General features: G+C 45.8%; 1 protein-coding gene across 1 annotated transcript in view; it reads left to right on the top strand.

Moving 5' to 3' along the window:
• LOC138521732 (flavin-containing monooxygenase 5-like) overlaps positions 1-24,818 on the top strand; it is a 452,642-nt gene that overhangs the window by 21,189 nt on the left and 406,635 nt on the right. The window contains exon 2 of the mRNA XM_069634778.1: positions 11,342-11,530. Coding sequence (XP_069490879.1) covers positions 11,342-11,530 — 189 coding nt within the window. The remainder of the gene's footprint in view (positions 1-11,341; positions 11,531-24,818) is intronic.

Below are 24,818 nucleotides of genomic sequence, written 5' to 3'. Positions count from 1 at the left end.
GTTCAAAAAGCTATTTGGCTAAAAGCACAAATTCATTTTTTTTTAAAAGTGTACGCTAAAGTCATTGGCCCTCATTACGACCCTGGCGGAGAACCATGGTGCAATTTGCACCATGGTCCATGGCGCTAAGCTGCCAACTCCGCCATGGTGGTTGGCGGACTTACCGCCCCATTCCGACCTTGGCGGGGCGGTAAGTCCCCAATCCCCATTTACCCTTCCCCATTCCCATTTTTGCCCCATAGGGTATAATGGGAGTGGGGAAGGCGTTAATTACGCCACCGTAAATTACGGTGGCGTAATTAACAACAAGGTCCCTTAGCGCCATGGATTTTAATGCCTGCTAGAAGCAGGCGTTAAAATCACCATGGCGCTAAGGGAACTCGTACTCAGGCGGAAAGGGGCGCCATGGTTTACGCCGGCGTAAACCCCTTTCCGCCAGGGTCGTAATGAGGGCCATTGCCAATAGATTTTTGTCTCTGATGCCATCTTTAATACACCACGAATAGGTTGACTTCGTACCAGGGAGGTCTACCTTTCTAAACCACAGATGACTATATCTTGTATATCACTTGCGGCCAGAGCGGTAAAGGTAGTGTTGGACGCACAAAGAGCATTCAACATGGTATCCTGGTCATTTCTATTTGCTGTACTGCGTAGATGCAACCTGGGAGAGCAACACATCCAATATGTTATACTTCTATACTCAAACCCAACTGCCACTGTCCAGGTTAAGGTGATGCAGTCTAAACCATTTGAGTTTAGTAGGGGGACATGCTCGGGCTGCCCGCTATCGCCCATATTATTTGCCTTGCTGATTGAGCCTGCGGCAGATTTGATATGACAGTTCCACAGAAGGCGAGGAATTTGGATAATGGGGCAGCCGCTGATCATATCACTATATGCAGATGACGTGTTATTGTACATCAGGGATCCCCAACATAACTTAGACCTTATCATGGAGGACATTACTCATATTGGCCATTAGTCTGGATTTATTATGAACTGAAGCCCTGAGGCGGAAAGGGCTGAGGACGCTGTTTGGCTGTGGTGAGTGGAGAAGGAAGCAGGAAGCAGACTCAACTCAACTCTACCTATTTACTTCCATAGAACCCGGAGAGGCCCAGAGAAAAGGGTAGAGGTGCGTGTGCCTTTAACAAGTGCTGGTCAGCTGGTCAGCTGACTATTTAAGGCCGCCTCTGTGACCCTTGCGGCGTGAAGCCCTGAGGCGGAAAGGGCTGAGGACGCTGTTTGGCTGTTTGGCGAGTGGCACGTTGGCGAAGAATGGCGGCGGCGCCGTCCCCTGTATTGAGGACTCGAGCCCAGAGGCGACGTGACTGTGCCGGCATAATAGACGACACTGCTGTACAGCGTGTTCCACTCTTGCAGAAAGTAAGTCACTATCATACATGCTCTTCTGACATAGTCGACTGCAATTCTGATCTAAATCATGAACAGGACCATGATCTGGAAGCGGCTATCCATATTCACACATACACTCTGTGCGACACAGTATTTGAACCATCTGTTGTTTTAAGTGTAACAACTGAACCCGCTAATTCGCGGGACGAAACTCGCCTGCCTGCTGGCGCTGCTGAGGAGTCCTGTGTCGTTCCAGGTGGCGACGCGCTGTGCGCGGCCGGTATGGGTGCCGAGCCCGGCGTTTCTTTGCCGGTGCCTTGCCTCGAGGCTCCAGCTGATGCTGAGACTGGGTCGTCAGCGTGTGGCGGCGGCGCGCCCGCTTCGGCGTTGCCGGTTGCGGGCGCCGCCGATCCCGTGGACGCTGTCTCAGAGAGACCGGACTACAGGGGGAGGGGGAGGAGGAGTTCGGCTCAGCACGGCTGGGGTGCCTCTGAGCATAAGGTTAAACAAGCCTCCAGTACAGTGGGAGAAGGAGAGGCTCCCCCTGGTGGAGATCACCATGCAAGAAAAGAATCAGCTGTGTTGAAAGACTGTAACCCAGTGGGACTACAGACCGCTGCGTCTTGTATACATGATTGTTCTCTCTCTAGCCTGGCCTGCGAGGACTCTATGCTTATCGCAAAGGAGTCAGATGTACTGTTCACTGCGAGCTCGCCAGTGTGTGTCAGGACTAAATCGGCCACTGGGTCCTCTAGTGAAACTCATGAAGCTATTGTTAATGATTCCATTCACCAGCAAAGTACTGTAAATACAGGAAGCCAACGTTCTGATCAGACCTTGAAGCTTGATAACTTGACAGAGTCGAATGTGAGCCACATGAATGCTGCAAGAAGAGACTCACTGGGAGTTGTGAATAAGGTTCGACAGAACCTAGTCCCCTTGAACAAAGCATGCTCTAATAAGCAAGTCGTAGAGCAGAGGTTCCCTGTGGACTTTAACGCTAAAACAGCCTTAAAACGAAATAATAGCCAATTGTTGGGGGCAACAGCCGATATCTGGTCGGAGGTTTGCTACAAACGGCCAAAGACATTTGACCACTTGCCAAATGAGGAGTCGCAGCATGAGACTTCTGTCATTCATTTGACCTCCCAAAAGAGACATGCCATATTAAACAGGAAGGCAAATGGCGTTATCGACGAAACATACTGCAACGAGCACTCCTCTCACAATGAATCTATGGACTCTTCACTGATGGAACGCCCGTTCCCCAAAATTCGCCGAGACAAGGAGTACCATTCTGGCAGATCGCCGAAGCTCAACAGAAAAACTACAAGAGCTGAAATACCAGCTGGATTGTCCTCGTCTGAATTGCAAGCCATTTTAATGACTTCCTCGTCGATTTCACTGGCCCCTTTTATGAAACTCTATGAAAATATACATGAGGCAACTAAAGATTTAACAACTGTTGTGGCAATGATGAACTCCAAATTGATTCAACTGGAAAAAACTTGTGATCGCTCCTATGTCGAGCAACACGAGAGCATTAAAAGATTGGATGCAGCCTTTAATTTACTAAGCGAGAGCAGAAAAAGCGATTCATCCGACAAAAGGCTTTTCGAAGAAGTTGCCCGAGAGACACTTGCCCTATTCAAATACGAAACGAATCAGTCACTTCGGCAAAAGTCCGCCGAGTATGTCATTCTTGATGGGGAGCAAACTAGTGCTAAGCCTAGACCCCAAGCTGCTCAAGAACACATCAAGTCTGTAAAACACCAGCATATTCAAGCTGAGGCCTCGAACGTAAAAGAACATCAATGTCTTCAGTCTTCAATCCCACCATCGATTACTCTGGTAGGAGAAGAGCCCTCAATATCACTTACGAAGGGTGTTGCAGCGTCATTAGACGTCGGAAATAATGCCTCAGAGCCTCTGACGATGAATGGTCCCTGCTCTTCGGTAATTTCGTTTGCAACAAGCGTGGCAGACTTGTCCTTCCACACAGCCTTTGAGCAGGCCAGATGTGCCGCCAACAAAACCTGCCATGACCCTCAAACGGCTTCAACCTCAGGAGTCAGCATTCAAATGGAACCGACTTCAAAAGACAGAGTAATTCCCTCCACAGTGGGGCAATCTAAAGTTTTTCCAATTTTTTCTGAAGGGCTCCATGCCTCGGAAAAATCTGCGATAATACCACCGATATCGCAACTTGCTGTAAAAATAATCAGTAAGAAATCAAAAAATCAAAAAGCAAAGAAAAATAATGCTTCAAATGGAGCGCGGAAGTTTCTGCGGAACATTAAATTGGTCCAGACAGTGCCTACTGACTTGGTTAAGACATCCATAGGCTCTGTTCCACCTATAAACCAAGCCCAAATGCAAGGAAACAGTGTAAACTCAATACCTGTTAAACAGCCAGAGTATTACAACAACCATCGACAACACAATGGAACTACTGGACCTGTCAACTTATGACGAACCCGAATACGTGGAGTCGGAAGCTGCCTCTCCAATAGGCGTTGACTTGCCACACAATATGGGCGAGCACCAAAGTAAGGCACCTCTTCAATGTAACGAGAATCCTGCACAGCTGATGGACAAAACAATGTTGGACAAACCTGCGAAAATTCAACCTCGCATTGATAAGGACGATTGCAGAAATCCCGTCACAAAACGTGGGTCGCATGAAAGATCTTGTGAAATTATTGAAGTAAGGGATAGTAATAATTCTATGCCTCCTCCTATATTCAGCCCAGTGTTCCTCACAATGGATGAGAAGAGAAAACAATGCTTAGCCAATTCTCAAGCTGATACACTGAGGAGGCTTCGGTCGAGCTCAAGTCGTAGCAACAAATTGGTAAACGAAAATGATTCCCATGGGGCATTGAACGGATGTATTGCCGTTGAGACTTTGGATAACAATCGAAGTAAGGTGAAAGGGTTTGTTGCTGACAGACGTCCCCAAACATCAAAGGAAAGTGTGTCAAAGTCAATCTTGACTACGAACTGCCCCCATAAGGTGATAATTGAGAGCTTAGAACCAATTGATAATCTGATCTTGAATCGAGGAACTGTACTTAAGTTACTTCACCTTATACCAAGCTTACGTGCCATAACTTCAAATGACATAAAAATCGTGGAATTTCCAGTTGAAGGCACGAATGACAAACTGGTGCTCCATTTAATGACAAACTTACTTACTACTTCAATTTTGGAGGAAAACGTAGCATTGTTTTCATTGGGTTTCGACGTTTACAAATTTACTGTGCCTGATGCGTCTCGACCGACCTCAAATGGAAACTCGGAAGTTCTAAGGGAGGCATCGCCGAGCGTTCTTATAACAAAGGTTCCAATAAGCGACACGGCGTTGAATCAATCACAGGAGCACTCGACTATGAAGCAAGTTTTTGATCAGAAATGCACTCAACCATCATGTCCGTTAAGGAAAACTCATATATCAACGAGTGATGGTAGAGTGGCAGGTGATGGCCAAAATGCACAAATAAGAATTACAATCAAACGAAGCGAACTCTCCCATGATATCATCAAAGAGGATACTCAAACCGTAACTTCCATCCCAGGAAATCATGAATGGCAATGGCTAGCAGGGGCCCTAAACACAAAAAATACCCAATAATGCCAGGATAATGAAGCCCCCACGGAGTACTGTTTAGCCTCCTGGAACACACGAGGTTTTATACATCTGTTTAACACAAGCTGGTTGGACAACTTACATATCGTGTGTTTACAGGAGACTTGGTTAAGTGAGCTGCCGGTATCCTCAGACTTTGAATAAATTTGGCTATAAAATCAAAACATGGGCGTCCTATGTCAGGGTTGCTGACAATGGTGAGAAGAGCATCGGGTTGGCGTATCTTAAATTCTATCAACCATTCTCCTTATATTCAAGAGACGACCATTGAAAGAGCCGGTGTTCATGAAGATTCGCAAGACAAGATTGTAATACTGAACTTGTATTGGAACCATCTACGGGCAGGCAAAACGGATTTTATTGATCAGATAACAGGATTAATTGATCTCCGAGTGGAGTCATTAGATTGGTCCAAGATAATTCTTTGTGGTGATTTAAACATCGACCTTCTTAAGCAAGAAAACCTAGATCTAGGTTCATTGGCACAAGCATGGCTAAGCGAAATGGGTCTACGTAACATTCAGATGTTGAACGGAAGCACCTGTGGTGACATTCCACCTGTGCCCACATGGCATCGTGCGGATTCATCATCCATTATAGATTACATGTTTGTGTCTGAAGCCTTGCATCCTAGGATACATTCGCTGAAGATCTGTGAAAAAGCAAACAGTGACCATGACATGTTACTCATGAAATTTGCAACATCTGGAGGCAAGCAAAGACCAAAGTGGCCACATAAACTCCAGGTTGAATCCAATAGAGTTCGCTTAAGATTGGAGGAGAGTGAAGTCAATGTGGTGATGATCCAGTATTGTCAATTAAGTGCTGATCTGGAATACGATCAATTATTGGCTCGATTCAAAACCGTAAAGACAGGTCTAAAAAATTCAAATATGGTTCGGACTCATCATTTCGATCCCGAGATCCTGATCCAAAAACGAAGGATGCGTGCTGCACTAAGGAGAACTAAGTCCCTAGATGCCGCCACTCGAAAACTAGAAATAAAGAAGGCGAAACAAAAATATAAGAACTGGTTGCAAAACGATGCGGAACAGATGCTTGCGACACTAAGGAACAAAAACTCAAGGGACTTCTGGAGGCTCATTAATAACTTTCAAGCTCCTCAATTGGCTCTGCAGTCCTGCATGGTCCCGGAATCCGCATGGATAGCCCACTTTGAAACTCTCTACAAGGCAGAGGCACCAGGAATTGTCACATTGGAAACACCTTTGAAACCATGGGCTTTGACGTTTCCAAGAGAGGATATTGTATCAATAATTAAGAACGCAAAAATCTCACGAGCACCGGGCGCTGATGGCCTTACCAATTTTACTATCAAACAACATCCTGAATCATGGGCATCCATATGTGTAGCCCTATTTGATAGAATAAGTAAGTGCCACAGGACCCCCAAATCTTGGAAATCTGCTGTCATTGTCCCCATATTCAAGAAGGGAGACAGAACATGCCCAAAAAACTATCGCCCAGTGGCACTATTGGATGTTTTGGGGAAAATCTACGCAACAATATTGCAGCAAAAACTCGTGGCATGGGCAGTCGAGTCTAATCATGTCGACAAAAGGCAATCGGGATTTGTAAAGCAAGTGGGCTGCTCACTAAAACTGCTACTTCTGAATCTGATGAAGATGGAGGCTCTAAAGTCTAATACAAAGGGCTATTTGGCCTTCATTGACTTTTCATGTGCATTTGATACTATCGACAGGCCTCTTCTATGGTTAAAACTACAAAGTTGGGGATGTCCGGCTGACTTATTAGCAGCAATTCAAGATCTGCACTCTGAAACTTCCATACAAATCCGTTTGGATAGTTCTGGAACTTTATCAGCACCAATCAAAACCTATAAAGGGGTAAAACAAGGCTGTCCCCTAGCTGCCGCAATATTCAGCTTATTCATATCAGATATAGGTTTTGCGATTGACTCAATAAGCTCTTTTCCACCAAAAGTAGCAAAGTCCCATCTAAGCTGGCTGCTATACGCCGATGATTTGGTCCTGATGGACCTAACTCCTGTCGGCCTTCAGAGGAAGCTGAACGCGGTTGACCAATATGTTGCAACTAACCATCTGGTGATAAACACAAAAAAATGCGAAATTCTGATGTTACACAACCTGAACAGTAAAGGAGGTAAAAAATCGAGAAAACAAAGATGGTACCTGGGTCAAGAGACCATCCAGATAGCCGAGAGCGTAAAATGCCTTGGCATGCTAATAAACTCGTCAATCAACGATGGTCCATGGGTCATTGAAACCAAAAGGAAATGCAAGCAACTGGCAAGTCAAGCTGTCATCATGCATAAGAAATTTGGAAAATGTTCATTAAAACCAGTGCTTGCTTTCTACCAGCAAAAGGTAATCCCGGTTTTACTATATGGCGCTGAAAACGCCCTGGGATGTAGCCACGACACTTGGGCATCGCTGGAGAACTGTTTCTGGTCTAAGGTATTGTCTCTCCCAAGGGGTATCCTGAAATCATGTGTGAGATACGAACTGTCGCTCATTTCGCTCCATGCAAGGGTATGCTGGACTCTGGTGAGTCTGTTTCGCAAAACTCGCTGGCGCGAGCAAATACCGCAATTTGACATCTTTTACGATCTGTCGCCAACAAATAACAGCATGGTGGCACTGTGGGTCAGGAGATGCGAAGAGATTCTGAGTGAATTTGGAATCAGTCTGGACATGCTGCATAACGACCCGAACGCCGCCAAATTAAAAATCTGGCGTGCGGATTGGGACCAAACTTGCTCACAACGAGCTGCAGCAAAAATGATGAGCGAGGCGCCGCTCGAAACACGGGCATTTAACTCTTCACAACGTTACATCGAGTTGTTTCCAGATCCTCAGGCTCGAAGAGTGTTTATGTCAATGCGCTTAAACGTATTTAAAACCAAGGAGCGGTTGGCGTCATGGAAAAGTATGAATATCTCCAATCTAACGTGTAGACTATGCACTAAGGACAAGGAAACCCTTAAGCATTTGGTGATATTTTGCACGGCACTTCAATCAGAAAGGACATATCACCTGGGCCCTTGGAGCCTAAATCACTCCTCCCTTTGTGCCGACGATTGGTGGGCCAATATGTTCCAAGGAACGGACGTGAAGTTGATACTACCATTGACTTGTTTTCTAACGATAATTGAAAATCGTTTGGATTCAGTGTTGGTTGACGAGCAATGAGGATTTTGATTCGACCCTCGGAAGAGAAAATGGGAGGGGTCTTCTTAAAGGACTGGGATACGTTGATGTGTTGTGTTTTGTGTTTTTTTTTTTTGTAAATATTTTAAAGGTTTGTGTTAAACCGATAAAATTAATTAAAAAAATAAAAAAAAATTATGAACTATGGCAAATCAGAGGCATTCCCCTTGACTGACGGCTTTCCCCGAACTCTGGGGGTATTCCCTCCACAATGGGCACCAGACAGGTTCAAGTACCTAGGAGTTAGTCTCCATAGACAGAAGCACACTGATGAGCCGAAACTTTACAACCCATGCATCATACGTGAATATGAAAATGGCTCATTGGTCACGTGTGCCGGTTAACACTAATTAAAACGTTTCGGGTGCCCAAATAGTTATATCTATTTGCAAATGTGCTGCTGTGTTGCTGCAAATTGATCCCCTCCCTGCCTACTTGTCCTCCTCCATGCTCTCTGAAGTTTCTGCTCTATCCGCTGTCAGTGCTTTTCATGAGCTGCGCTCCGAGGGAGAAGCTACAGCACACCACAAGTAGAGGCTGCATTCTAAGTGCGTGTGATTGTGACAAATCAACTTCTGGGGCACCAGTGGTCCAGGGATGAATATCGGTTTCTAAACCATCAATCATCCCCATGCCTCTAGTACATCAGAAGCGATCCGAACAGATTGGAAACACAAGTAAAAGATAAACCTTGTCCAATTTTGGTAACATGGACGGAACAGCAGGCTTATCTCTGCAAGGTCGTGGATCGTTGGTTAGTTGCAACACAGTGAAAATACAATTGTTACCCAAATATAAAAGAGAATGTCCAGTCAAGGTTGTATAAAAATATCTATTTTATTATTATTACAACAGACAGTTCTAGTACACTACAAAATACAACCCACCCTGTAAAGGAACACAGAGGACAGACAGTTTCACAAAGGAAAGGGATGCACCCTGGATACTGACAGGATGGTAGTCGGTAAAGCAATCAGTCTTAACTGTTCAAAGTTATTTGGTTTCAGCACCAAGGGAGCAAGGGGTCGTAAATGTCACTTGCATTTTCAATGGTACCAGTCTTTTTTGAAAATGCCATAAATGTAATGTATTAACCAAAAATTCACATTTCCCCAGGTTCAACACCTTTCCCGATCATTTTCCTTCATCATCCTCCTCTAATTATCCTGAGCCGCTGTATTATGGTCCCTCTCCTCCTGTGCCCTCTCTCTGTGAATGACACTCAGCTCATTTTCAGGCTACCTTCAGCAACCTCTTCTTCTTCTCTCATCTCTGACTGTCTGTCTGCTATCCAGGAGCGGTATGCCGCTAATGATCTCTGCCTTAATGCCAGTAAGACTGAGATTCTCCTCATCGGCACACCCGCTCCCTCCTTTCCTGTCGATCTCTGGCCGGCCTCTCTTGGCCGTCTTCCTGCTCCCACCTGTGAGGCAACAAACCCCAGGGTTATTTTGCACTCCACACTCTCCTATCCTCACAGCTCTGATGTCTCTAAGAAGTCACACTACCAGCTCGACCTCCTCAGAGGTATTCTTCCTTTCCTCTCCTTACCCCAGAAGTTCACTGTCTCCAGAGCTCTGGTTCTCTCTAGGCAGGACTATTGCAACAGCCTCTTTCTAAATCTGCCTGCTTCTACTCCCCGCCCTCTGCAACTCATCCAGAACAGGACTGCGAGACTTGTCATTGGCCTCAAGCCCAGGGATCATATCTCTCCAGGACTGAAATCTCTGCACTGGCTCCCAGCGGCTGCGAGGATTAAGTTCAAAACCCTCTGCATTGTCCACAAGGCCTTCTGGGGTCTGGGGCCTCAATACCTTCAACTCTCTCTTCCTAAATATCTTCCTTCTCGATCTTTCGCTCATCCGCCTCCAACTCCCTCAGGGTCAGTCGCTTCTCCAAGCAACGAGTTGGTGGTAGATCTCTCTTTTCGGCCAGGAAATCCCTCTGAAATAGCCTCCCTGAAACTTGAGGAGAACTATCACCGGTTCCGGAAGCACCTCAAAACCTTCCTCTTTGCTTCTGCTTTCTCTACTCCTCTCCCCTGTTGAACTCCTGGCTGAAACTACACTAGTTACCTGGCCACCCTCTGATCTCGGGCCCAGGTCCCTTCCCCCACCAGTTGCACTCCTGCACTGCCTCCCTGGCAACCCCCGCACTTGGGGACTGTTTTCTGCATCCCTACAGTCCCCCACCAGCACTTGACACCTGATGTCTGCACTTACCTTGCACTTGCCACCAAATGGCCATACATCTTTCATTGTTTATTTATTCTATTTATCCCATGTACTACACTGTCCCAACCCTGCCTCCCACTTCGCACTTCTCCCCTTCCCCTGCACTTGCGTGATCTGAATGACACTTGGCCTAGTAGGATCGTTGTCTCTGTCTTCCCTCTGTTCACCCTCCCTTGCCCCTTCACGCCTTGAAACACTTGTGTATAGGCGCATTACAAAAGCCATATGATATCATATCATATCTCCTCTCTGCCTGTCCTCTATTGCATTTGTCTCCTCATTGATCATGTACGTGCGTGTGTGTGAACATTGAAACACTGTTCAATTCAGAAAAGCTAAGCTTTGCCAATGTTTTTTTTAATTCTGTCACTAATCTGGCCCCCTCCACTTCTACCAGAAGACGCTCTCGTGCATTTACCACCCCCATTCGGGATAGAGAACCTTGGTTTGATACTCTTAACCCCACCCTGATCATGCTATTTGTTGTTCTTAAGCCACCACACGTTTCATATTGTGATATCTGGCCTACAGTTTGAAGTCTGTTGGAAAACACAGAGCACTGCATTTATAGCTCATAGGCCCTCAATTATTAATTTAGCCATTCATTCACAAAGTCAGTCATCCACCCACCTATGTGTCATCCATCTACTCTGACCAATGCCCCTCTGCCCAGCTCCTCATTTGCTCATTTTTGCCCCCACCTCTCAGCCCATCCATCTAGCCATCCATCCCTGCATCCCCCTTCTGGTATTCTCCTTCTGACTAACCAAGCATTATCAGAATACATTGCAGGTGACTGCAGAGGAGGTGTGGTTTCCACCTTGCTTTTGATGCTCCTGCCTGTGTTATGCTATTATTACCAGTAATGATATTGATGTCTCCCGCAGGATGTTCCCGAGGAGGGCCGGGCCAGCATCTACAAGTCAGTGATCATCAACTCCTCCAAGGAGATGATGTGCTTCAGCGACTACCCCATCCCGGAGGATTACCCCAACTACATGCACAACTCCAAGATCATGGACTACTTCCGCATGTACGCGGAGCACTTCCATCTCCTGAAGTACATCCGCTTCAAGGTACTGTCTGTGAATGTGATCTTATAAACTGGAGGGAATGGGAAGTCCAGGGCAGGTCAAGAACCGCGGCCACGTGGCCACAGGGCAGGAGCACTGAGATGGTGTCGGATCAGGGCATTCCTGTGGCATTAGTGCACCTTTCAGCATGTCACAAGGTGTATACCTCCATGGAGATAAGAGACTTAAGACGGTCATTTGGTCCTTACTAGAAGCAGGGTTCCTCCAACCGCGCAAGCCTAGGATCTAGAAACCAATTTACTGTGCAAATATTATGATTACTGTTACTTTGCATCCCTACTCTTGCAAGGCATTTAAATCCACTTAAGGGTAAAGAGACTTCAATTTACAACCCAAACAGTCAGTCTATGTTTTCGAACAAAAACAGAAAAGCACACTTCCCTTTTTAAATCACTTTACAAGAAAGCCTTTTCCCCTGCATGTAAATGCAACATGCCAGGACTGCTGCTTAGACTCATGGTCCTGTTTCAAAGGCATATTTTTGCAAGCTGTGTGTGGATGATTTGCCAAACGCATTGTTTCTTAAACATGCTAAAAAAAAATCCTAGCTCAAGGTCCAACCTGTTACAGTCAGGTTCAAGCACAATACTTTAGAGCGGGTGGATCAACTAATGATCCGAAAAGGGAGGATGGGTTAGGCGTGGGGATGGAAAGGCATTCAGGCTCTATTTCCACCAGCACGCATTTCCTTCCGGTTTAAAAGGAAGCCGTGCAGGGGGGGCAGTCCTGCTTTAGACGTAGGCGTTGGGACTTAGCTTCCAGGCAACGGCCCTTTAGACGGCTGAAAAAGAATGTTCTTTATTCATGTGAATAGGAGTGGATTTTAGGAGAACAGACGTAAGAAAGCCCAACACACATGTATAAGTTCATGGACTTTCCGAGAAAGGCCTTAGCGTGATGGACAGAGGTAGACAAACAAAAAGAACGTCGATGCAGCCAAACCGGCAGCAAGAAGCACACATATACAGAGAGGGGAGGAAGCAAGGGCAGAGAACATACATGTGGCAAAACATATCCAGCAACAACAGCAATGTGTCCTAGGGGGAGCAATGGGACATGAAGTCACAGAGTACTGGAGTGATTGCAAAGCAAGGCTGACCGAGTCCACGTGCAAGATTTAGCCACTTTCTCCACAATAACCTTAAGTCTGATTCCACTCCTCCTGTGCTAGCCCTGCTCCCAGTAAGGTGCCAGGCGGCAGGCAATAGTGCCTCTGCGGCACCACGGCACCAAAGGACAGCTGAAAACAAAGTGCCACCTCATAGCCCATTCCTCTCTGAGTGGGTGAGTCAAGGCGCTGGATTCCAGGTGACTTTACTCATTCTTAACTGGGACACTGGGAACGAAGGTTTTACTAACTCTTAAAACAAATGTCTGTCGTCTCATTTTACCTACCGAATGAAATAGGGTAACTTGGCATGAACAAAACAACATTGGACGGCCTCAGCACTCCATATAAGGTAGGATGTGTAGGTCTCGCAAAAGAGAATACAGGTAGAACTGTCTTGGTAACTGTCAGATACCCAAGGGAAACAGTGAAGGGGAAGCTCTGGAAGCTTCCAACAGCACTGCACAGAAGGGGGAGGTCATGCCTTGCAGTTGGAGCAAAGCATAGAAGAAATACCAAAAAGAGGTAAAAAGGGTTCCCATGATCACAGCAAAAGAATGAGTAAATGTGGAAAAGGTTTCCCCTCAGTAGAATTAGTGAAAAACCCTGGAGTCCAGCAAAAGGTGCTGGGGGACTCACAGGTGGAGAGAATTTCACTCAAAAAGGAACATCTACCCTAACATATGGTGAATGTGATATACATGAGATTATTTTTATTATTGCCTTGTGTGATCAGCAATACATAATATAACCATGGAGCTCACAAACCATGCATTGAAAAATATGCTGGTGATCTATGTCACGGTCCCATGAATGCCTTTCATGTGTTCTCTGAAATCTGCATTCCTAGTCTTAGTAATATTGAGTGTCAATGTATTTACATCACTACTTTTTAGTTTGGGTGGGTGATTAGGTGGTGCTTTAACACCACGTATGAGCTGAAACGATTGCATTAGAGTACACAGAGGGAGATATATATGGCATTTGAGGAGGGGCACACAACTTGTAGGTGTTGTTTGGTTCTTTGCTCACCCATTGACTACCCATGGCTATGCTAATCCCTATGGCCATTCCCACCCACTTCCTGTTCCTACCCACCCAAAACACCTCCTCATGGGCACTCTTTGTGCTCGCTTTAATCAATCCTTCCCATCAAACTTTGCCCTCAAAGCGCCTGCCAGTGTTTTCTCAAGGCAGTCTTCTGAGAGTTGATGACTCAGAGATTAAACATGCTACTGGTGTAATAAAAATGTCTTAACCAGGTCTGCCTTCAGCCACTGTATTTTTAAGCATTATGCATGTCCTTCACTGAAGTCCTGTTAAAAACAAGCATGGGCAAAGCCAACAGTTTTGGCTTGTGTAGAAGTATTGCGTGTTTGCCAGGCACTGTTATTAGATGTCCAGGTACTTGCACCATTTTGCACCTGTTACCATCAATATGCAGTTAATACCACAATGGCAGTGCCTGGCAAGGGCCTTTCCTATGCCTGCGCACAAGTCAAAGTGTTGCCATTGCCAATGTTTGTTTGTATTGAAAAGTCTCGAAGGAGCCAGAGGGATCCGCAGTCATGGCGGCTGATATGTTTTTATATCATGGCTGCCGTAACGTTCACCATGGTGAGCGCATTCCTGCATGTCTCGTATTTTAGTGAATTTAGTGCATCCCTTTGTGATGGGCAATGGAACCTAACATCAAATGTTGCAGTGCATGAATGGATGCCTTGGACGAAGCAAGGCCCGCGGTAGAGGTCCCATTTCATCCGATGGCCGGGTAACTCATCACATCCAAAATAAGGATGCAGGATGCAACAGAAGGTGCTAACTCTGGGTGCCCGTGGTGTTGCTCGTGTACAGGTGCTTATTTGTGCAATACAGGGCATGCATGCACAATGAGCAGAAACCTAGACACATTGGGCCTCATTACGATACTGGTGGTAGCCGTGCTGGTAAAACTGGCATGGCTGCCGCCGGTATCATTTTTTTCCAGTGCCCGCGAATGGGCAATTACCGGATCATTACGGCCTTGCCGGATCCGGTAATTGCTCATTCGCGGGCACCCAAAAAAAATGCTCCCCATTCCAATTTGGTACCGAACCGGCAAACTTCTAATGAGGCCCATATGCTTGATAAGGTTACTGTTTCGTTATAAACTCCCAACAGAGGTGTTTCCTTGTATGGTTGCAATGCGTGTAAAGTGTCTTCAAATATTATATAGGAATATTTGTCACCTTAAGTTGGTATAGGTTTCCTACATATTGGGTAGACGGTTGCAGTAGATAGTACAGGAGCAGTTTAGTTGACTGCCCCTGCTCTGCGACTCTTAGCAGTGGGAGTGCAACGCGTTGGCCTGAGCTTTGCATACCAACTGGGTCTCCATTCAGACCTCCTCACCTCCTCTACTGAGCAGTGAGGCCTGACTCACCTGGCAGGATCCACATCAGCCACAGAGAGTCAGAGTGGGCTCCCACCGCCCACGCTGAATGGTGGCCACATGCTCATGTAGTGGCCATCTCATTCTACTAGCGGCTGCCCAGAATGATGGAAACAGATGTTCTAAAAAAAAAGTGGAATAAAGCAGTAGCAGAGTCTGGGAGCTCGGTATTTATATTTTATGGAAATATAGAAATTATGCTGACTGCACCGGGGGCATACTGGATATGCAATGGAAAACTGGCAATTTGTGCTAAGTGAGAGACTATCGAAAATTTCCATATATGTATCTATCTATTTCTTTTATAGCGCCGTTCGTTCAAACGACTCAAGGCACTCACAAGACAGAAACAATAGAGAACATAAAAAGGGATGCAGAGAGGTAAAAAGACAGAGAAAGTAATTTAACCTGTGCCCATATCAAAGGGATGGGTTTTTTTAAAGTTTCTTGAATTGAGCAGGTGGCACACATCCCTCATTATTGGATGGCAATGAATTCCAAAGATCGGTGCCCAGGCATTGAAGCTTGTGCCACCAATCTTTTTTAAGAGAGCTCCAGGTTGATGAAGTAGAATTTCTTTATTGGAGCATAAAGCCCGCCTAAAAGGAACCCTTGAGACTCGTGATGAAAGATAAGCAGGAGCTTCACCTGCCAAACATTTAAACACCAAATTGGTGCCTTTGCACTGAATTCTTTGACTGACCGAGAGCCAGTGTAGTTTTCTGCGAGCCTCGGACACTTGAGACCGACCACCAATTCCACAAACAGCACGTACTGCTCCACTTTGAATCACCTGAAGGCTTTTCAAACTCACTTGAGAAGTCCTGGTGTGACACTCCAAACATTCCTCCTTTCTGTTGCATTTTGAAAAAGGTTTTCAGTTGAAACACCATCTTACTGTCAATGGACCATGGTTATAGCTTTGCCAGGTTATCAGACTTCTAACTGGATCATTATGGAAAATTCAAAGGTGTGCAGTGGCAACATTTGGATTTGGAAACGTGCATTGTGTGCCGCAGAAGGCGGGGCAGGAAGGAACGTCTAGTTACTGAAGAATTAGGGACTTTCCAAATGTTAAGTATACATCGAGGAAACATGAAGAAACTGGAGCATTATAGAACATTGCTTGTTGTGTTGTTAGTGTCATAAAATGTGCACTGCAGCAGTGCATAGCACTGAAGCCAAGCCAATCACATTTACACGGTCCTCCCGGTCAATACTCGTGTGTTTCATTAAAAACAAATAATTATATTGTTCCTATGATACACATAATGTTAATCCCTACCAATAAAAACATGAAGCACCTTGCAAGCATGACTAGAGTTTGTACACCTTGGCAGTCGCAGATTATGTAACATGTTGGTGGTGTGTTGTGTTAGTGAAGCGCATGTACTCCGATTTAGCAGCAGAAAATCGCCTCTCTAAAAGTTTGCTTTCCACATTTTTCTTTATTCCAGAATTGTCTGGTAGAAAGTTCGGCCTTCTATCACTCTCAAAACGAAGTTGTAAAGTTCCCGTCCCATCGTGCCACATAGGGAATGCATCAGGGCAATTACATTAAGTCCTCCATCGACCTTGATATTGTGGTAAGAACAAAAGTTACCTTTTTAGTCAGGGTCTTCAGATATACACTGGATTGCCTTAAATCCTCATTGCTCACTTCAGTGAACAAAGAATTTCATTTGCGGGATCTTAATCGACCAATAAAATTGGAGCAGCTATCATGCAACAACCGCACCAGCTGCACACATATCCGGTGCACCCACGCACCATATGACACCCTCGCTCTCTACTGACTTGAACTACGGTACCCGCGGGCGTTCAACCTACCAGCGCTTTGAGGTCATACCAATGATACATAAGGCGCTATATAAATGACAAGTAACATAACATAACATAACATGAGTAATAACAGAGCTTGGAAGCAAGTATACCGTAATAAGAATCTGTGAGCTTCACCATGTTTGTTATTTTTGCATTTGGCAATGAAGTTATGAGGCCGCCAGATGTGCGTCCACCTTTTACTACTAGCTGCCAATTGGCCTAATATGGTGATGCCATCAAGTTTTAATTCCGCCTGTAACCAAATTTCCTGCAACAATATCAGATTGAAAGAGACACAAATTTCGCTATTAGTGGTCTTGTTCATACAGCTCCTGTAACCCTTCGTGTTCCAGTTTAGTAGATTGAGCTCACCATTCACTAAAGCAACACATTATTTTCCTCAAGTCTTTGAAACACCTGTGTTAAAATCCCTGGCAATGAAGACCAAACACTGCTCTTCTGATTCTCCAATCCTCCACTCACAATTGCGAAGGGCCTCCGCAACTCCTGCTCTTGAGTCTGTTCAGTGACCTCCTTGTGCTTGTTATGAAACCTTTCCTTTATCACACTTCTTTTCTCTTTGGATCAAGTCATTGAGATTTTGAAGCCCATTTTCAGCTATCCTTTCTCAGCCGCCAACAATGCGTTTACCCCTAGACGCGAGTAGAGGACAATTTCCACTATATTAATATGATTTTCATAGGGAAAGTGGATATAGTCTATATCATATGTGGATAGTAAGTATAGGTCTGGCACGCACTTTTCTATCCTCAGAATCCATTGCTTATTCAGTACTATCTGCTCTCCACGGCCAGCCAAATGTTCCAGCCAGACATGCAGACATACAAAAAAGGACTTTGAGAACTCCTCATTTCCGTCAAAGTCGTCACTCTACCAGTTTCCCTTTCACATGGCGCCAGCATGCTCTCAACGGGAACATGCAGCTCTGGATTTATTTTTTTATTAGCTTGTAGGTGAGTCAAAGTGAGTATTGATCTCTCCTCCTCTACTGACTTCAACAACGGAATAATTTGTGAGGGTAAAGGAACTTTTGTTACGGGGACTGCCTTTGGTTTGTTTTTCCCAATTAGGAACAAATGTGGGTGCCGTTTGGGATTTTGGTTGTCATTATTCTCCTTTATGTGGCCATTATGCACTTGGTCTTCAAATATCTTTACATCTTTAGATAGATCCAGGAGTCTCAGATACTTTCTTGATCCCATGGAATTATTTCCATATTTCTTTTCTTTATTATTTTTCTTATTTTTCATCCCCTTTCTTTGCATACTTCCCCCAGGATTTTGACTTCATTCCACAGCAAGGTGTCTAATAGTTTCATTTATGACTTCAACACTTATAACTTTGGCCTTTGTGGTTTCTGAACCTACCAATCTTCAGCTGAGACCCATAGTCTTCTTGAATGTGCTAAGTCCAGGACTTCACCAGCTTTTGTATTACTTGACTGAGCCTTTTTATATCCCTATTCAAGTCGACCTTCTGATCCTCCTTTGCCGCACTAACTTTAAGATGGTTCATAATGAGGCTATGATCAGTTTCCACAGTATTTATGATCCCATTAATTTTCTTGGTTGGGTCTTCCAATGATATGATATGATATGGTGTTTATGATGCGCCTGTACACAAGTGTTTCTGGGTGCGACAAGACAAGGAGGGGGAAACAAAGAGAGGAAAAAATAACGATTTTACTAGGGCTTGTGTCATTCAGATCACGCATGTGTGGGGAAGAGGGAAGGGGAGAAATGCCAGGGGTGAGCGGAAGGGGGAGGTGCAGTTAACTCACAAGTGCAGCCAGCGGGTGGCGCATAAGTGCAGAGAGAAGGGACTGTAGGGTTGCAGATACAGACCCTTAAGTGCTGGGGAGCCCGGAGGCAATGGGAGGGCAACTGGACATGCAGGAGCCTTGGCCCGAGTTCAGAGGGTGACCAGGTGACCAGTGCATGGAGGAGTCAGGTGCGTCAGCAGGGGAGAGCAAGAGAGAAAGCGGAAGCAAAAAGGAAAGTCTTGAGTTGCTTCCGGAACTGGAGGTGGTTCTGCTCAGGTTTGAGGGAGGCTGTCCCCAGCCGAGGAGATAGATCTGCCCCCAACTCTCTGCTGCTTGGAGAAGCGTCTGACCCTCAGAGCTTTGGAGGTGGATGAGCGGAGAGCTTGAGAAGGATGATGTTTTGGAAGGGAAATCTGGAGGTAAAGCAGTCCCAGGCACCAGAAAGCCTTGTGGATAATGCAGTGGGTCTTGAACTTGATCCTTGCAGCCATGTGGAGCCAGTGAAGAGATTTCTGAGCTGGAGAGATACGATCCCTGGGCTTGAGGCCAAGGACAAGTCTTGCAGTCCTGTGCTGGATAAGTTGTAAAGGTCGAAGAGTAGAGGCAGGCAGATTTAGAAAGAGGGTGTTACAATATTCCAGCCTAGAGAGGACCAGAGCTCTGGAGACAGTGAGCTTCTAGGGGAAAGTGAGGAAAGGAAGAATACCTCTGAGGAGGTGCAGCTGATAGTTTGACTTCTTAGAGACATCAGAGATGTGCAGAAAGAAGGAGAGGGTGGAGTTGAAGATGACACCAAGGTTCTTAGCCTCACAGGAAGGAGCAGTAAGAAGGCCCAGAGTGGGCGGCCAGAGAGAGAGGAAAGGAGGGAGCGGGTGTCCCAATGAGGAGGATCTCAGTCTTACTGGCATTAAGGCAGAGATCATTGGCTGCACACCATTCCTGAATTGCGGCCAGGCAGTCTGGCATGAGAGAAGAAGCAGAGGTGGCTGAGGGGAGCCTGAAGGAGAGCTGAGTGTCATCCACATAACATTGAAAATTGGAGCAGAAAGTAGCCATGCGGTGGGCAAGAGGTGCCAGGTAGTGGTTGAAGAGCCAGGGAGAGAGGTTGACCCCTGGGGAACACCACATGTAGAGAGAGAGAGAGATAGAAGATAAGAAAGACCCCAGTTGGACCCGGGAGGGTTGGTCAGTGAGAAAGGATGTCAACCAGACCAGAGCCTGATCAGTAATACCAAGGTTGTTGCAGAGAAGATTGAGCAGGATGGCATGGTTGACTGTGCCAAAAGCCAAGAATAGATCGAGGAGAATGAGGATTGAAGGGAGATTGGAGTCAAGATTGGAGAGCAGGTCTTCACAGGTGTTCAGGAGAGCAGTGTCCGTGCTTCTGGCAGTTCTGAAGCCAGACTGGTGGTCATGGAGGCAACCAACAGATTCAGTATGTAGATTAAGCTAGGAGATGGATAGCTTTTCCAAGAGTTTGCCCAGGAAAGGAGTGATGGAGATCAGGTGATAGTTAGCCGGAGAGGAAGGGTTGACTGAGGGCTTCTTTAGAAGGGGGTGCACAACAGAGTGCCTAAGGGGGAGGGGAAAGTTCCAGTGACAAAGGAGTGATTGCAGAAATCGGACGAGATTGAATCAAAGGTGTCGATGTGGTCCTTGGCGGTTCTGGATGAGCAGGGGAGAACCTGCTTTGATGAGACTTTTATAGATCAGACTTGTCTAGAAACATTGTCAGGGGTGAACAGGGGAAAGGAAGAGGAGAGATGACCTCAGTGGTAGAGGAGGGGGAGTAGGTAGAGGAAGAGAAGGTGGACAGGATGTCCTTAGTTTTAGTAGTGACATGAGAGGCCAAGGCCATACAGAGGGCATGGGATGGAAAAGAAGAGGTAGAGACTGCAGCAGGATTGACAAGCTCCTTGCAAATTTTGAAACATTAGGATGAGTTGTTAATAAATCTTTTAGTTTGTTGTGTTGAGCTCTCATTTCTCTGTTTCTCCACAACATCTTTTAACATGGCGATCACCAATTTTATTTCACTCGACTGTAAAACATTTGCAGTTAGAGTATCTTTTATGTTCTCATATAAATTTACAAAAGAGCTCAAAAATAGAGTCAATTCCAATATAGATGGGGCAGTCAGTTTCACCCTATCATCCATTTCCTTTAGAGTTTCATGTTGGCCTCAGTGGTCGGGAGCGGTTGGGAGCAGTGCTACTATACTTTTTAAAATTTCGTTTTACTGTTACTATACTTTTATGTTAAAAAGAAACCATTCCAGAATTGTTTTGTTTTAAAATAAAAGTGTAGGAAACAGTTGAACGTTACTTTAAACAGCAGGTGCATTTGTTTGGGGGTTTGTGTTGTGCATGGGAGGGGCATTGTGGTGGGGTATGTGGGGGGCGGGGCAGGCCAGCAGGGTACATATTTCCACTACTTCTTTTCATACACTTCAACCACTGGTTGGCCTCCCTGCAGCTCTGACTCAGACAGGTCAATTGTATTAAATGTTAAATGTTCTGTCAAGATAGAGGCCGGATCGCCCATCAAATCAATCCCTTCCAGTCCCACAGGCTTTAATTTGCTAATATCCATCACAATAGCATGCAGACCCTCCCGCGAAACAAATTCCATCTCCACTCTTGGCAATGCTTCCTAAATACTTCTGCCAGAGATTCCTAAAGCAGGCTCCCGATTGTCTTTCAACAAGAATGTCTTTCTATCAGAAGATGTAGTGGCCAATTTTATAAAGAAATCCTTCATGTTTTTCTGTGATTTTAAGCCCAGAGCATCTTTGCCAAGAGGATTCGCTATTTAGCCAATGAGTGGCGTGGTTGATCATTTGCCTTATGGCGCACTTGCGGTATAATTTGCACAGTTGTTTGACTAATTTGAGTACTTATTGCTGTGGAGCCTGAAAAACCTCATATTTTTCAGCAGATACATAGGTTAAGTCTGTAGCAGATTGTATTGAGTTCAACAGAATCCCTTTGGTGTTGAGGTAGAAGTAGAGGTTTTCCTCTTTACAATTAAGCTTTTTTCAGAAGACAACTCTGATCTTGCAGCTTGTTTTAAACTGTCTGTTTTTAGGATTAGCATGGATGGTTGACCATCCAGCGATAAGCTGCCGGTAAAGAATCGAGGCAGCAACAGAGCACTCACTGCTACCTCAACCACCTTGACCACACGTTCCTTTGTAGAAGTGGGGAGAACTAAAGTGGCTGGCTATGGAGCCTCATCTGACCCCTCGGCCAAGCACTGAGGGCCTGTGACCATCAAAAGCACCTGCTCTGTGTGCTGCGGCTTGCAACTCAGAGTGGGTACGTCAGTAAATGTTTTCCTTCTTACCAAGTTCCTGTTGCTTCCCACTTCTTAAATCATACATACACTCTACATGAGTGATGACCACAATGTGGGCACTTCCACGGAAAACAGGGTGCACGACACACCACACAACCAAGTGACCACTAACAATCACTAATGACACTAATGGCAAGGATGGCTCAAAGGAATAGTCCCGCTGTCACCCACACTTTAGACAAATCAATTAGGTATATCTTATCATATGATATATTAGTCAGAGCTTGTACAGGACCAGCATACAGACACTGACAAGCGCTCTTCTGCAAAGTGCTAATATACCTAACCACACAGTAAGATTCAACCCCCTGGACATGGTGCAAGAGCGGGGCGTGTGGCAAAATGTTAGCAATATTTTAACTAGTATGTCACTAGTATATCACAGACTCTTTACACTAGTGGAGAACTGAGTGAAGAACCGGGTTCAGCACCCACCACCTCCAGGGCAGTTTGATGACCTTAGCATAAATGTAGCATAAATATACTTAAACATGCTTATATGCTTATATAAATAGAGATAATGGCCCGGAAAACAGAGAGCATATGGGATCTTACTGGCATTTTACCGCCGGTCTACCAAAACCGCTCACTTAGGTCTAGCAGCTCGGATCACAGCGCATTAGCCCGACAAAGGGCAGCTGCAGCTCACCCCTTCGCTGCACACGGCTTTACTTCACTCCGCTCTGTTCCCGTCTGCAGAGTCCAGCCTCTTTCCTTCCTCCACCAAGGAAAGTGGTTAGAGGAAAGCACCAATAGACATAGAACACAGAACGTCAAGCCGCATTGTGTGAAACAATCTCAGTCTCGCAAAACACAGCGGCTTCTGATGTCTACACATCTACTGTAGAAAAGAAAGCCTCTACCGTGTCACCTGTGCGCCGAGCGTGGGTCACCACCATTTTTGTTCACTTCATCACATCCCACTTCCCACCACCCTACACCCAGCCCTCACAGATTCCAGCACCCTGAATGCACACCCTTCAATACGTAGCCCACTCACCTGGTCTGTCCCACTCTGCCCTCTTTATCTCGGCCACTGGTGCTCCCTTACCACCATCATGGTAATATAAGAGGGACTTACTGCTTTTTCTATTTCCCATACAGTGGCTATCTTTGTCTTTCTTTTTTATGGAAGTTTAGGCAAGTGCAATACAGATCATAAATTACTTGCCACCACCATGGAAACAGAAGCAGAATTTACTCCCTTTTTTATTTCCCATGGCGGTAGTCATCTTTGTTTTTCTTGTTTTATTGGAGGTTAGGCAAGTACAATATGCGCAAAGCCCACTGCCTGGAAAAACATACATTAAATGCATTCACATTGTGGGGGGTGCCCCAGAGTGTGAATATCAGTCACCCTCACATTCAGGGTTGTACAGAACCATTAAGGACGCATAACGTCCTTAAAGTCTTAGACTTTGGCTTGCGGGCAATTACCGGCCCTGCACACCCCTGAACATGGAAGTGATTGCTATATTATTTTCAAATTTTTATCAGCATTATACCCACACTAATTTGACTTTAGGAAGTAGGGAGTGGGTGAACACAACTTAGGGCCCGATTCATGGAACAAAATAGCACGGAAAAAGGGGCGCTTGCGTGCAAAACACACGCTATGCCCGTTTGTCGATTCATGGAACACATTGCGCGTGGCTTACCCGAGACTTGCGCTGATTCCGCGTGGGCCCAACACGTCACTGTGACACCACAAATGCTTTGTGCGAGACGCCCAACGAAGGCGCATACCGGCGGAACATGTGGAATGGGGAAGAACAAGCGTAAATGTGGGCATTACGCTGGAAGTACCACAGTGAAATACTTGTACTGCCGGCATGCGTGCTCACAACACATATTCATGGAATCGAACAGGGTCCTCCAGCGTATGAAAAAAGACGCGCTGATCCGTAAACAAGTCCGCCATGTGAAAGCTGACATAAGCATCACCGCACACTAAAAACAATGCATAAAAAGTGCACGAAAGCTGGCGTAAGCATCACTGCGCACTAAAAACAATGCATAAAAAGTGCGCGCAAAAGCCAACACGCATATACCATTACGATGAATGTACCATTTTTAGCAGTCATGATCGTGGGACACCGCAGGAGGAGAATAGTCAGGGCATGCATTTTTTTGCCCAGGATCAGCCTTTTTGGGATGCCTGATGACCAGGTCTATGGCAGGTATAGGTTTCCACCTCATTTCATATTAGACCTTAGGTATTAGGTCATAGAGTGGGAAGATGACCTCACATCGCCCACCCTGTGCTCCCAAGCACAGAGCCCCTTGGAAAAGGTTCTCAATGTACTGCATTTTTTGGCCACTGGGTCATTTCATTAGACAACTGCCATAGTTGGGGGCATTTCACAGGCTACGCACTCACGCTGCCTGCACCAGGTGTTGGCAATAATGACTGCATGCCCCTCAATCCGCAGGCACATATACATGCCCAGAACACCCGCAGGAAGGCAGGCCGTGGTCCAGGACTTTTATGGGGTGGCGCACTTCCCTAAAGTGCTTGGTGCCATCAATTGCACCCATGTGGCCCTGCGGCCACATACGGCCACAGAGCACCTCTATTGCAATCGCAAGCACTGGCATTCCATCAACATGCAGGCCCTTCCCAATGTCTTCAGTGTGGAGTCCCCCATTCAATTTCATGCTCCAGGGGATGGCTTTCTCACAGAAGTGGTCCCATGTGGGCCTGGAACGGGGCGGATAACTGTTCAATGGTGGGGGCTTTTTGGACCTGGAAGCAATCCAGGAGGTA

The sequence above is a fragment of the Ambystoma mexicanum genome, chromosome 1q, assembly GCF_040938575.1.
Source record: "Ambystoma mexicanum isolate Mex_15411 chromosome 1q, UKY_AmexF1_1, whole genome shotgun sequence".
Classification (NCBI taxonomy): Eukaryota; Metazoa; Chordata; class Amphibia; order Caudata; family Ambystomatidae; genus Ambystoma; species Ambystoma mexicanum.
Note: the sequence above shows the minus strand (reverse complement) of the source record. Positions and strands in the feature narration are given on the sequence as shown.